The sequence below is a fragment of the Myodes glareolus genome, chromosome 6, assembly GCF_982192425.1.
Source record: "Myodes glareolus chromosome 6, mMyoGla1.1, whole genome shotgun sequence".
Lineage (NCBI taxonomy): Eukaryota > Metazoa > Chordata > Mammalia > Rodentia > Cricetidae > Myodes > Myodes glareolus.
In genome coordinates, this window is record NC_142031.1 from 4,239,084 (window position 1) to 4,252,361 (window position 13,278).

The 13,278-nt window shown below is 52.3% G+C and overlaps 1 protein-coding gene across 4 annotated transcripts in view; it reads right to left on the reverse strand.

Moving 5' to 3' along the window:
- The window catches only part of Nphp4 (nephrocystin 4), an 84,659-nt gene that overhangs the window by 63,223 nt on the left and 8,158 nt on the right, over window positions 1-13,278 (reverse strand). For 3 of the 4 annotated variants that reach the window (XR_015738020.1, XM_087906809.1, XM_087906810.1), the window contains exons 3-4: window positions 9,227-9,379; window positions 383-555 (exon numbers count right to left, since the gene is read on the reverse strand). Coding sequence is in view for 3 of the 4 variants with exons in the window: in XM_087906809.1 (XP_087762935.1) it covers window positions 383-555; window positions 9,227-9,379 (326 nt within the window). In the remaining variant the exon portion in view is untranslated. The remainder of the gene's footprint in view (window positions 1-382; window positions 556-9,226; window positions 9,380-13,278) is intronic. The other variant, XM_087906811.1, reaches the window with a different exon arrangement.

Sequence of the window (13,278 nt, forward strand, 5' to 3'; positions counted from 1 at the left end):
AAGAAACTCAGACCTAGAGATGCAGTCTGAACGTGAACCCTGGTTGGAAGGACTACACAGAGCTTGTCAGTCTTGTCACACAGTCACACAGCTGCCGCTTGTGCATAGATGAGTGGGCAGCCTACTTAAAATCCTGAAAATGGGCGACAGATCAGGGCTTGGGCCTGCGGACATACCGCATTCAACCCAACGTTCAACCAAAGCTGCTTCTCACTCCACAGAAAAGAGCAACTCTTTGGCTAATTTAGAATTAGTAACAGACACACACACACACACGTGTTGTACAGATATTCTTGCAAACAAAGCACCCATGTACATAAAATAAAAATAATTAAATCTTGAGAGAGAGAGAAAGAGAGAGAGAAAGAAACACAGAAGGTACCGTTTGTCCTGGGCAGCAGAGGTGGGAGATTCCGGCTTATTGCCAAAGATGCGAAGAATTCCAAACCCACAGGACAGCACCTGCAGGGTGCCATCCCTCTTCCTGCCTTCAGCAACCACTTCTACCACGGCCACGATGTTTGGGTGGTTCAAGGTGGTGTGGAAGTAGAAAGGCTGCCAGAGAGAAAGCAGAGGCTGCTGGCAAAGGTGACAACTGGCAAGGGAGTGAGGGGAGCCAACCCTCTCCTCTCCAGACCATGCTGTGGGCACACAAGCATCAGGCCCCACCCAGTGCCCTTGTGAGGAAGGAGGGCATAGCATCCCGACCAAACCTTCACAGGCTGGGGAGGTGCAAGCTTGGAAACTGGAGTTCCTATCCCAGAAGCCCACGTAAGCGCCAGGTGGATGGGCAGCCCACCTGTGATTCCAGCCCTGGAGAGCAGAGATGAGACCCCCAGAGCAAGCTGGGTAGCAAGGCTAGCAATACCAGCATATCAGTGAGCTCTGATTTCACTGAGGGACTGTGCCCCAGTGGGATGAGGGCCATCATCCCTTCCTTGTTCAGTTCTATGTACTTGTCTGGGGTTCAAACTGACCAAGTCACATTCCCCTATCAACCTAAGGCAGCCAAAGGCACTCAGACACATGTATACACCCACACAAATATGTGCATGCACAAACAAATATGCCTACACACACACACACACACACCACAAAACACTGATGGGCACAATCGACCCAAGCCTCGGCCACCACACAGCATAGAAACTTGGGCCACAGTTTGGCATGCTGACTCTCACCCTGCCTGATATGTATGTTTTATGGAGTCCCATTTAAGTGTGCTTCAACCAAGAACTCTTAGCCTTCCCTAAACTAAGAGAAGATCCAAAGCCCACAGCCAGCGCCTTTCACAGTGAAAATCAGCTGAGATCTGGTTGGGAGGTGAGGGGGGTTAGGCCTTTAATAACATAGGTGAGGGCTTTATTTTTTTAGTCATGTGTATGGGGTGGGGGGGGCAGGAACAACGTGCATCCCAAGAAGCAGGAACAGAGACTTCGATCCCCTGGAGCATGGCTGTGAGCCATGGGTGCTGGGAACTGAATTTGAGCCTACTCCTGTTAATTGATAAACCCATCTCTCCATTTTTGTTTGTTTTGTTTCATGTGCTTTTTGAGACGGAGGCCTCAGCAGCCCACGCTGACTTCAAATTCATGATGTAGCTGAGAACGACCTTGAACTCCTGATCTTCCCGCCTCCAGCTCCCAAGCGCCAAAGAACAGGCTTGAAGCACCAAGTATGGTATGACATCTTTTCATTACAAGATTTTTGGAATATAGTAGATGATAGTCAATTTCTTCTTAAAGGGACTTCATTTATAACATTCCTATTCCCAGAGTACAAACCAAAATCTCTGGCCCCTGGGTGGGTGAAGGCATACAAGGGGAAGACACGGGACAGCTGAGGCAAATCCATTTCTCTCTAACACAGAGCATGTGCTCATGCGTGTGTGTGTGTGTGTGTGTGTGTGTGTGTGTGTGTGTGTGTGAACCTGATTTGGTTCAATGCATTTGTTTCCAGTTCTAATTGGCCACATCACAAGCATAAGAGACAGAGGTGGAGTAGGGGTTGGGTTTGCCAACCTCAGGGCCTCCTTCCTGGGCTGGCTTCCACATGCTGCCACCTTTCAGTGTCGGGGTGTTTAGCCCCCAGCTGAGACAGCGCCAGGCAGGGCAGAGGGTGGCCAGCGCCATGGGATGGAAATTCGGGCTACCACTCCTATTAAGGAGTCCTTACTGTGGTGTCAGCCAGAAAGTGGTTACTGTAATCACAGACTGTCAGCCAGGATAACGGAGCGATGCATTAAAACAGCAGCCACGAACTATAAATCGTTATTCTATTATCTTTTATTGCAGAATGATGAAATAATGACCACTAAGAGCTGGCAGGTGGCAGGGCTGAGACGGAATTATGCGTCGGGCCCCCAGACACAGCGATTCACAGAGTCCGCTGGGCTGCTAAGCCTGTCACGATCTCACCTGCATATTTACACCTGTACACACCGGTTTTGTGAAGGCTGCCCTCTTTCTCTTTCAGCAGTAAAACAAACATTGAAATTTTCACAGGAAGCAATCGGCCTTGCCCAGCTTGGAGGTCACCTTGAAACTGCTCCACCTGAGCAGTGGGGTCAGTGGGGGCAAATCCAGGAAAACACCAAGAACATGCATACTGTGCCACCTAGGCACTGCCTTTCACTGCCACCAAGACTTGGAAAACAGAAAGGGGAAAAATGCTAAAACCAGAGCTTCCCCATCTAAGCCAGTCCCGGTATCTTTCGGCAAACAAACTGAAGGGCCATCCAAGTTCAGGAGCATCGGCCTCATTCCTGGCTAAGAATGTGTTCTTTTCCAAACATCCAGTGTGGGGACCATGCTAAAGAAGCCATAAGGAGCCTGGGAAACACATCAGCCTACAACAAGTTCAAAGCACAAAGGCTTTATAAATGGCAGATTGGTGGGCAACTAGGAAAATGTTTACATTGTTCAGGAGCCAAGAGCGTTGAGCAACTGGGGAAGCAAAAGCCTCTCAGGGATGGACACACAAACACATGCTCTTCTCCGTTCTTCTGGACCACCTGTGCCTAGGAGTACCCCTCCCCCAGACCACCCCAGCTTTCCAGCAGGGTGCCCAGGAGCACCCCCCGCCCCGACCACCCCAGCTTTCCAGCATGATGCCTAGGAGCACCCCCCGCCCCGACCACCCCAGCTTTCCAGCATGGTGCCTAAGAGCACCCCCTGCCCTGACCACTCCAGCTTTCCAGCATGGTGCCTAGGAGCACCCTCCACCACCTCCACCCACCCCCCAACCGTCCCAGCTTTCCAGCATGCAAAAGGCTTGGGCAAAATCCCAGACAGCACACGACTGACTGACACCTGTGAGCAGCCCTCCAAACCTGGGCAATTTAATGAACATAACGCCATACATTTTGAGGAGAAAACTGTGTGTCAACTAAAACAGCATGATTAAAAGTCTAAGTCAAGCCTATCAAATCCCCTGTGGAGAAAGCACACAAACAGAAGACAAGGGTCTCTCTCGCTCACACACACACACACACACACACACACACACACACACATACTCCATGTCACAACTCTCTCATGAACAATGGCCCCTCCCTGGAGGGGTAAACAGATTAATAAATCATCCTGATGCCTTCATCTTCAGAAACAGACACCACTGCCCAGGGGCCAGGTTTCCATTCTTGCCCACAATGACAGAACTGAAAACAGCTCTGACAGTGAGCCTCTAGGAAGCTGCACTTGGCATGCCCTGCTGACAGCTAAGCCGACCTGCTACCCATGCTCACGGGACCAGCAGAGAGCTGAAAAAAATTAAACCAGCATCGTACAAAGAAGTAGTTCAAAACAAGCCATTAGAGGCTGAGGAGGTGGCTCCGTGCATATGAGTTCTTGCTATGCAAGCATGAAGACCTGGGTTCCAGTCCCTAGCACCAAGGCAAAAAAGCTTCCACCTCCAGGTCAGGGGTGGGCACGGAGTAGATGGTGGAGATAAAAGGAGAACCTGATGACCCTTCCAGTTACCCCTGTGCAACAGACACACACACACAACATGCACATACACACACACACATGCACACAAACACATATGCATACATATGTACATGTATGCACACACAAACACATGTGCACATGCATGCAGACATATCACATACAAAACACTTATGTACACACATGCAAACAAACATGTGCACATGCATGTACCACATACAAACACATAGGCACACAATGCACACATGTGGACACACAGACACATATATGCACAAATGCACATGTACATGCCACATACAAACACACATGTGCACGCATGCACACACATGTGTGTATATATATGCACGCTCACCCCATACCCGCACAACAACAATAATAACAAGCCTTTAATGCAGGACCTTCAGGAAAACAATCCACAAATGCGTCCTGCAGCTTCCATTACTCACTCTGCCTCAGCCTAGGCTCAGGTCTCCTGGCCAGTGGCCTTCAACAATGACTACCCCAAGCTGGGCCAACTCTATGCAACCCACGCTCCCCTAAGACATTCACAGCTCAGTCCTGAAGTTGGAAGCTGGCCCTGCCAGGAAGGTGTCATAATGGTAAGGTCAGCACAGGCCAGAGAGAGCAGCCCAGCCCATGGGGTAATGCGAACTTGAACCGTGGCTGGAAGGTTACACAGGAGCTTGCCGGTCTCCATATGTTCAGATGAGTACAGCGGCTGCTCGAACACCATCTACCCAGTAAACTCACTCCACTTCATGGGCAGCTGCCGGGATCCTCATGGCTCACACTCAACTGCACATCTCTGCAGATGGTGTACAATGGTCACAGAGCCGACTGACCCTCCTGAAACCCCAGCTTTGGCCCATGTGGAAACCTCAACAAACCCGGCACTTGGGCCAAAGCTGACCCTCACTCCCGCTGGAGAGCAATTCCTTGGCTAACTTATAAAAGGGGGTGATCACACGTCACCAACCCAAAACAAGAGACACTGGAGGGGGCTGGAGAGATGGCTCAGTGGTTAAGAGCACTGACTGCTCTTCCCAAGGACCCAGGTTCAATTCCCAGCACACATATGGCAGCTCACAACTGTCTGAAAATACAGGGGATCTGACAACTTCACACCAATGCACATAAAATAAAAAAGTTAAATAAACCATAAAAAATTTTTTTAAAAAAAGAGAGAGAGAGAGAGACACCAGAGGACAGACGCAACCAGCCTCAAGTCCCTTGTCCCCAGTCACTGGCAGACCACTCCCCAAACAGTGACAACTAGGCCTTGGCCACAGTCAACAGACACTGCTTCTGTCAGGCCCCGCGCTAGGTGGATCCTAGGAGTGAGTGGGCCCCGTGAGAGGCAACAGGCCTGAGAGGGTCCAGTGCACGGTCTGGATCTGACCTGATGAAGCAGGAGTCTGGAAGGGGTCAGGGCATTCCTGTCAGCATCCGTCACTGCATGGCTCTGTGACTCTGAGGAGCGAGAGCTACCAGGGCTCCATCCTCATCCCTGGATCTGAAAACACACGTCGCAATCAAGGACCAGGAACCACCCTGCCGCTTTCTCAGCACCGGACTGGAACACACTGGGGAACGGGTCACTGCTCTGGGTGGAGCTGTACGTGGAGAGCCCCAGTTAGCCAAGAAAAAAATCCGAGAAGAGTGATGTCCACCTTAGAAGACATGGGGAACAGCACCGCACTGTGGCCACCATGAAGACTTCTGAACGATTACCCGTCTAAAAGGAAGCAAAAAGCAATTCCTCTCCGCCAGGGAGATCTCAGAGAGTGCAGAATGGAGAAGACCAGGGACTATGGACCAGTGAAGAGTCATTGTTTACCAAGGCACGTCTCTGGCATTCCACGTCTCTTCTGGGATGGCATCTCCCACCCACCCCTACCCCCTCTACCATGTGCCAGCTCAACACATCAGAGCATCGCTCTGTCCATCTACCAGCCACACATGGACCACTCAGCCACAGTAGCCCTGAGTATAGCCCCCGATGCTGGTAGCTCCTTAACATCACGGCAGATCTGCCCGACTCGCACGCCTCCGAGTCACTGCTGAAAGACAAGCAGCATCTTGGTCATCTGTCCCTATAGGCATGTGGCCGGAGCAACTGGACAGCCAGTGACCACAACCACAGCACGTGGTAAGTACCTACCCAGAGCATGTCAACCTCATACAACACAGGTGCAGGCACACACACCACACAAGCACAATCTCCTCTGCTGCGTTCTGGTGTCAGGAGACAGGGGAAGCTGCTGTGAAGAGGCGCTGACGGCTGTGGGGTGGGCTTCGGGCTTCGTCGCTAGGCCATCACTGGCCTCTGCTGTTTGCACTGAGCATAGCAACAAGCTGGGAAAAGCCAGAGGAGGCAGCTCAGGCTTCACCCTCAGGTCCCGCCTCGCTCTGGCCACCACAAGCTAAGCCTACACACTCTCCATTTCACTGATTCCAAAACACAGCCTCAACCAAAGGCAAATCAAGACTGCTGCCCAGGCTGAGCTGGCCAAGTTGATGTGGCTCCCACCAGCATAGGTAAACAAGCTCAGGAACAAGCCTGAATCCTGGATCTCCTCCTGGACAAAGGTCTGTGTCGGGGCTCAGGATACCTGGCCAGCAGGGGGCAGTGAAATCTGAGTGCATCTGGGCTCCTGGGGCAACTGAAACCCAGGGTAACACGATGTCAAATCCAAGACAAAGACAGAAGCGACCTCAGAGACTGGTCTCTCACAGCCACTGGGCATTCTACAGGGGCCTCCCATCTGTGACTCCCAGGATTGGAGATGGAAGGCCCTGCATCTGACCTGGCAACCTAGATCCCATGCTGGACCGAGTCAGGATCGCCAACAGGGAGCGGAGCAGATGCGCAACAGAGATCAAGCCCTCTCTAAATGCAGAGCGAAAACAAGGGGACAAGGAGAGGGGAGGGGGTGCATCTGGACTCCAGACACCAACTGTCCCTGTGCTGGCTTCAGAGAAGGTTGCTGACCCAGAGCACAGCGACGCCTACAGCAAGGCTCACCCCAAGGGCTGCGCATGGGGAGGCTGCATGCTCCATGCTCCATGCTCCATGCTCCATGCTCCATGCTCCATGCTCCATGCACCTGCTTTCTTCACCTTCAAAGCAAGGACTCAGGATTGCCACCCTCCACAGGAGGAGGACAAGGATGAGGTGAAAGGAGTCAGCCTGGCCCTAGAAAGTCCCACCCCGGAGAAGGCATGCCATCAGAGCCACCGTCACCGTTCATCACAGAAACTTCTCACGACACGAGGTTTCCGTGGGCTCTGCACACAGGAGAGAGGAAATCGAAAGAGCCCATCCATGCCTACAGGGCTGCCACCAAAGGCAGGAGGGGCTGCGCCATCCCCCACCCGCTGCAGCACTGTCATGAGACAGGACAAGACTTCCAGAGTGACAAGGGCACAGGGCCACGTCATGCCTGTGCTGAGACGGCCCTCGTGGGGTCACACAGAGCCACGTACAAGGCTGGCAGCACAACCTCCTGCCACTGGCACGCTGGCCGGGCAGACCTTCCCAAGAGCTCTGTGTAAGTCACCCGGTAACATCATGTCAGACACACTTCCGGTCCCCATGACATAGACTTTGCCAAGGTTTTGTTTAATCTTCTGACCTCTGGGGCCATTATCTCCCTCAACTACCCGTGTTTAGTCTGGAAAGCCTCAGAATGAGCCATGCCAAGCCACACAGAATCACACGGCCGGATGACAGCCAAGGTCAGAGGGCAGCATGTTCATAACCAGCCTGACACTCAGCACCAGCTACAGCAAAAGCAGCCGTGGCAGAAAAGCAGCCACGGGGTATAAGTGACCGGAATAGCAGCTCAGAACAGCCATGGTCCCCTCCACCGTCAGCCATGGCACCAACTGTCACAGCACAGTTTCCTCTGCCTCACCTGCTAAAGAGGCAAAGGCTCAGTCATCAGAAGCCGTCACCTGGGCTCCTCACTGCCCCCTGAAGGCCAAGTATGACACAGCATGGGGAAGGTCCCTGCGGCCTCTTCAGCTCTTAAAGAGCCCAGCATCACTGGGAAGGCCCACAGGGCACAGCTGTCTGCCCACTGGCTGCCACCACACCAGCCCCCAGCTCCCCTCGCCCTCACTCTGTCCTGCTTTGCTGAACGCATTCTCCCGCCTGCTCATCCCGGTGTCCACTGCTTTCTCGCCCTGGCCTCTCACGGGCCCGCCTCCGCGGCCCTTCCTTCCCATTCCTTCTGCCCCTTCTGAGAAGGTTTCACAGCTCATTCATTCCCTCCCTGGGAGGTAGCTTGAGCTGAAGGTGGTCGAGAGGCTCCCTGAGGGACATGGATTCATGCTACTGCCAAGTCTGAGGGCAGAAGCTCGGCCACCCTCCACGTGAGCAAGTCACTTAACTGAGTCTGAGTTACACCACCTGTGGCGGTCACTCTTGGCTGCCATGCTGAGTGAAGTGAGAAGCATCTAGGTTGGAAAAGCACACCTCTGGGTCTGTCTGTGAAATCACCCCCAGAAAGGACCAACCATAGCAGCATTTCTCAACTGGTGAGTTGTGACCCCTTTGGGGGTCAAATGACCCTTTCACAGGGGTCACCTAAGACCGCTGGAAAACACAGCGTTTACATTAAGATTCACAACAGCAGCAAAATTACAGTCACGAAGGAGCAACGAAAAGAATCTCATGGTTGGGGGTCACCACAAGATGGGGACTCTACTAAAAGGCTGTGGCATTAGGAAGGCTGAGAAGCTCAGGGAGCTGACCCACTCGGGATGCAGGTGATGTCCTCCCGTAGACTAGGGCCCAGGTGGAGAAAGACGGAGAGTACGCCTACAAGGAAAGGCGTTCTCTCTCCACTTCCTTTCGCCAGGAGAGGACAAGCATTGCCATGCATCTCTGTCACGATGCTCTGCCTCACCTCAGGGCCAGAAACACTAGAGTCAAAATGAGTCCTTATACTGTTATTTCCCAGATATTTCGTCATGGCAATGAACGTTAACACACTATCAGTTGAGATCAGTAACCAGAGGTTCCCTAGGGAGACAGGATCCCCACATCCCTGCACTCCATTGTAAGCACGTCTACCTGGCTGGACAAAGAGACTGTTTGGAAACAGAGTCGCACCACCAAGACAAGCTTTACAGTGGTGACCTGCTACTCCGGGCCATGCCTGTAGGTCTCAGATGTGTGTGCCGAGGTCCCACTGTCTGGGCTGCACAAGACAGAACCCAGCACACCTTACCCTACCATAAAGCAGGCCCCGCCCACGGTCACCAGAACCCACCTCGTTGAAGAGGATCCTGGGTGGTTGCCTGGACAGTTGATTGGTGGGCTTCACCATGGTTTTCCATGTCCTCCCAAAGAAGTGTCTGTAGGTGACATCGAAGAGAGACACTTGCAGGTGGCATTCAAGCTCCGACAACATGTCCAGAATTCCCTAGGAGACACCAGAAAGGGAGTCCTGAAGAGTCACCCCAGAGCCACTCTGGGAACGGCCTACCCCATATTCAGCTACTGAAAGCTCAATTTCCTCTTGGCGACTGCCTCTCTCCACAGCACCTGGTCTTGGTGGAGTTATAAACCATGACACCCAGCCTGCTCTGGCCAATCAGAACCCTGAAATGACCTCGGATTGCATAAACGTAAGACACATCCAAAGGACACCAGAGGCCAGGTCACGTCCGTCAGACGCAGACCTGGGGCTGCTGACCGCGATTCTGTGAGCAGATGGGACCAAGAGATGAAGGATACAAGTCCAGGTCGTCCCACATGCTCACGCGGGAGCCTGGCTCAGACCACACCCGGGCTGATTCTGTGCCGTGTCTATCATGTTGCTTAATAAACTCCTCTGGCCTAAGCCATCTGGGGTGGATTTCACCGCTTTGTGCAGCCATGCTAAGTCCATCCTGACAGAAATGGAAACTAAATCAACTGGTCAGAATTATTCTGGGGTGTCAGTATAAGGAAATCGGAACTCTGGTCTGTGAGAAACCATGCCTACAAGCCCAGAGAAAGCAAGGTCTTTCCCACAGCCTTCTGCCCACTGCTCCTGTTTCAACCTCTGTTACTGCCAAAGCTACAGTTTTCAGGTGACAGAGGCCTCTGCTTTGCTCTCCTTCATTCGTTCAGCAAGCTTCCCTTACCCCCTGCTGTTTCTGCACTAACAGGGACACAACAGGAACAAAGGAAGAAAATGCCTAAGGATTCCCATCAAGGAAAGCCTAGCCAGGAAAGTCAGGGAAGACAGCATCTGGGCTGAGAGCTAAGAGACCATGGGGGACATGGGAACCTCGGCACCTGGGGACAGGGACCCAGCAGAGGGTGCAGTACGAGGCCAGGACCTCAGGCAAGAGAGCTGGGATTTTTGGAGACTAGAAATAGGTGCTATTTTTCCCTAAATTACTGCATTTTCTTGTTTTATGTATCTTTCCTTGAACCTCTGGCATCTGGAGAATCCCTGACTAGAGATGCACCATACCCTCCCACACAGGCCAATTCTCAGAGATGGCCACTGCCTTGCCTCTGAGAGCATTTCTGATGGGTAAACCAACCAGAGCAGAACCCTGACCACCCCTGAATGCTCTCCTCAACCCTCACACAGAACCTGCCCATCCCAGGACCAAGACCAGAAAACCGGACAGTCTCTGTACCACAGGGATCACTACAGTAACACAAGCTGGCAGTCTTCAGCCGCTCAGCCAGCCCAGGCTCTCCCTGTGACTCTGGGCCTCCCTGCAGTCCTGCATGGAGCACCACGCCAAGATCTGCCACTATCTCAACAGCTGATGCCTTTACAGTGGGTATCGACTTCTGAACTCAGCAAGATCCTAGGAACGGTCTACACCCTGCAGCCTATGGGACTGCAGCAGGCTGAGCAGAGCTGGGGTGCGCAGGAGCAGCTCTGGTGGGAACTGAGGTACACAGGAACAGCAGGCAGAGCAGGAGTTAGGGTGCAGAGGAGCAGCTCTGGTGGGAACTGGGGTACACAGGAACAGCAGGCAGAGCAGGAGTTAGGGTGCAGAGGAGCAGCTCTGGTGGGAACTGGGGTACACTGGAACAGCAGGCAGAGCAGGAGTTAGGGTGCAGAGGAGCAGCTCTGGTGGGAACTGGGGTACACTGGAACAGCAGGCAGAGCAGGAGTTGGGGTACGCAGAAGCAGCCCTGGAAATCCTTGTGGAGCCTTGAGAGAGGCTGTGCTTGTGATCCCAACAGAACGAGCAGCCACCCACTCCCAGCAGAAATGATGAAGTGACTCAGGACCTGGACAACTGCCGTAAGGAGATGGGGACAGCACAGGAATTGGAAAAGGGGAGGCAGAGGTCACTGCTTCCATCCATGCAGCAAGGGCCAAGGGGCAAGTCACTAGCTGGTGAGGAAAGGACAATTCAGGGTCTGTGCGAATGGAAGGGCTACACGGAGATGGCCATAGACAGGACACCGCCGTGAAGCAGGAAGGAGACCCAGCCTTCCCAGATCCAGCTGTGAACGCCACAGCCCTAGTAAAGAGCAAGCAGATAACTGGACATTTTCTGTTCAGAGCAAATGAGAGAAGTGGTGTGGGGATGAGGATGGTGAGAGGGCAGGTCGGGGTGGGGCGGCACCACAGCCCTCTGCTGGGCCCCCGACCCCACTCCCCACTGCCTGCCTCCCTGACCACAACCATCCCTCCTCCTTCTTGGCCCTGCCTTGCATCTCCTGGGGACTGTCCAGGACTCTGGTCCCAGCTGGGACAGGAGCTCAGCTCCACTCCATCCTCGGGATCCCACCAGGCCTCACACACACAAAAACCTCAGTTCCACTCAGATATTTCCCATTCTTCCCCGTGGGTTTTTCTTGAGATTCCTAAGGGGGAAGCACTGGTTTAACACCTTTCTTCTCTGCCAGAGTTGTGCAGAGCCATTCCAGTCCATGATGGGCACACACATGATGCCTGCACACATTTCTGTCCACCGTTGCTCAGTCTGAGATATTTTCTAACCTCCCTGTGAACTTTCCTCTGACCCACAGGTTATTCGATGGTGTGATAATTTCCAACTACCTGAGGATTTTCTGGGTTGACTGTGATGGGTTCACAGCTCCAAACAACAGCAGGCAGAAAACACACTCCCTGTGATTTTTCCCAGGGGCCAACATGCAGATGCACCACGAGCTGCAGGAGGGCCTTGGGGGCTGGGCCTTTCTCTCACCCATCTGCCCGTGTCTCTGTAGTGTCCAGGTCTTAACTGTGGTACAACACAGAGGCCTGTGTGTCCCCTTCAGTGACCTTCCAGCCTGAGAGTAGCTGGGGTCCTAGCACAGGTGCACTCAGCCCCGGGAGCTCCCTGGTCACCACCGATGGGATGTGTCCCTTACCTCACCTCTGGTATTTCCCTGACCTGACTTTGAAGCAGGAATTCCATTCACTAGAATTATTATATATATATATATATATATATATATATATATATATATATATATATATATTTGTGTGTGTGTGTGTGTGCGTGCGCACACGCACACGCGCATACACTAAAAATAATGTAAATGCAGTCAGGCATGGTGACTTAAGTCTGTAATCCCTCACATTAAATTAATACTCAAGAGGTTAAAGCAGGAGGATCTTAAGCTTGAGGCTAGCCTGGGCTACATAGTAAGACTTTGCCTCAAAAAAGAATGAGAACCAGGCCTGGTGGCACACGGGAGGCAGAAGCAGGTGGATCTCTGTGTTCAAGGCCAGGTTGGCCCACAGAGTGAGTGACAGGGCAGGTGGGGCTGCACAGTGAGACTCTGCCACAAAATTTAAAAAAATTTTTAAAAAAAAATCCCCATGTAATATGAACAATCTCTAAGACATACTGTTTCTAGAATCATTTTTAAAACAAGGTACAGATTATATGTATTTTATATATTATATATAAAACCATTTACACTTAAAGGAGGACTATGAGCCAGGTGTGGCAGCAGGCACCTGTGCCTCAACATTCAAGTACCTGAGGCAAGAGATCTGGAGTTTGAGGTCATTCTGGGCTACACAGTGAGACCCAGTCTCAATGATGATGATGATGATGATGATGATGATGATGATGATGATAACAATAAGGGACCAGCCAGGCAGTGGTGGCACACAGTTTAATCCCAGCATTCCGGAGGCAGAGGCAGGTGGATCTCTGTAAGTCTGAGGCCAGCCTGGTCTACAGACTGTGATTCAGGACAGCCAGGGCTACACAGAGAAATCCCATCTCAAAAAATCAAAATAATAATAGTAATAACAATAATAACAGGAGTCAGAGAGATGACTCGGTGATTTCGAGCACTTAGTGCTCTTACAGAGGCCCAGCAACCACACCCGGTGGCTCC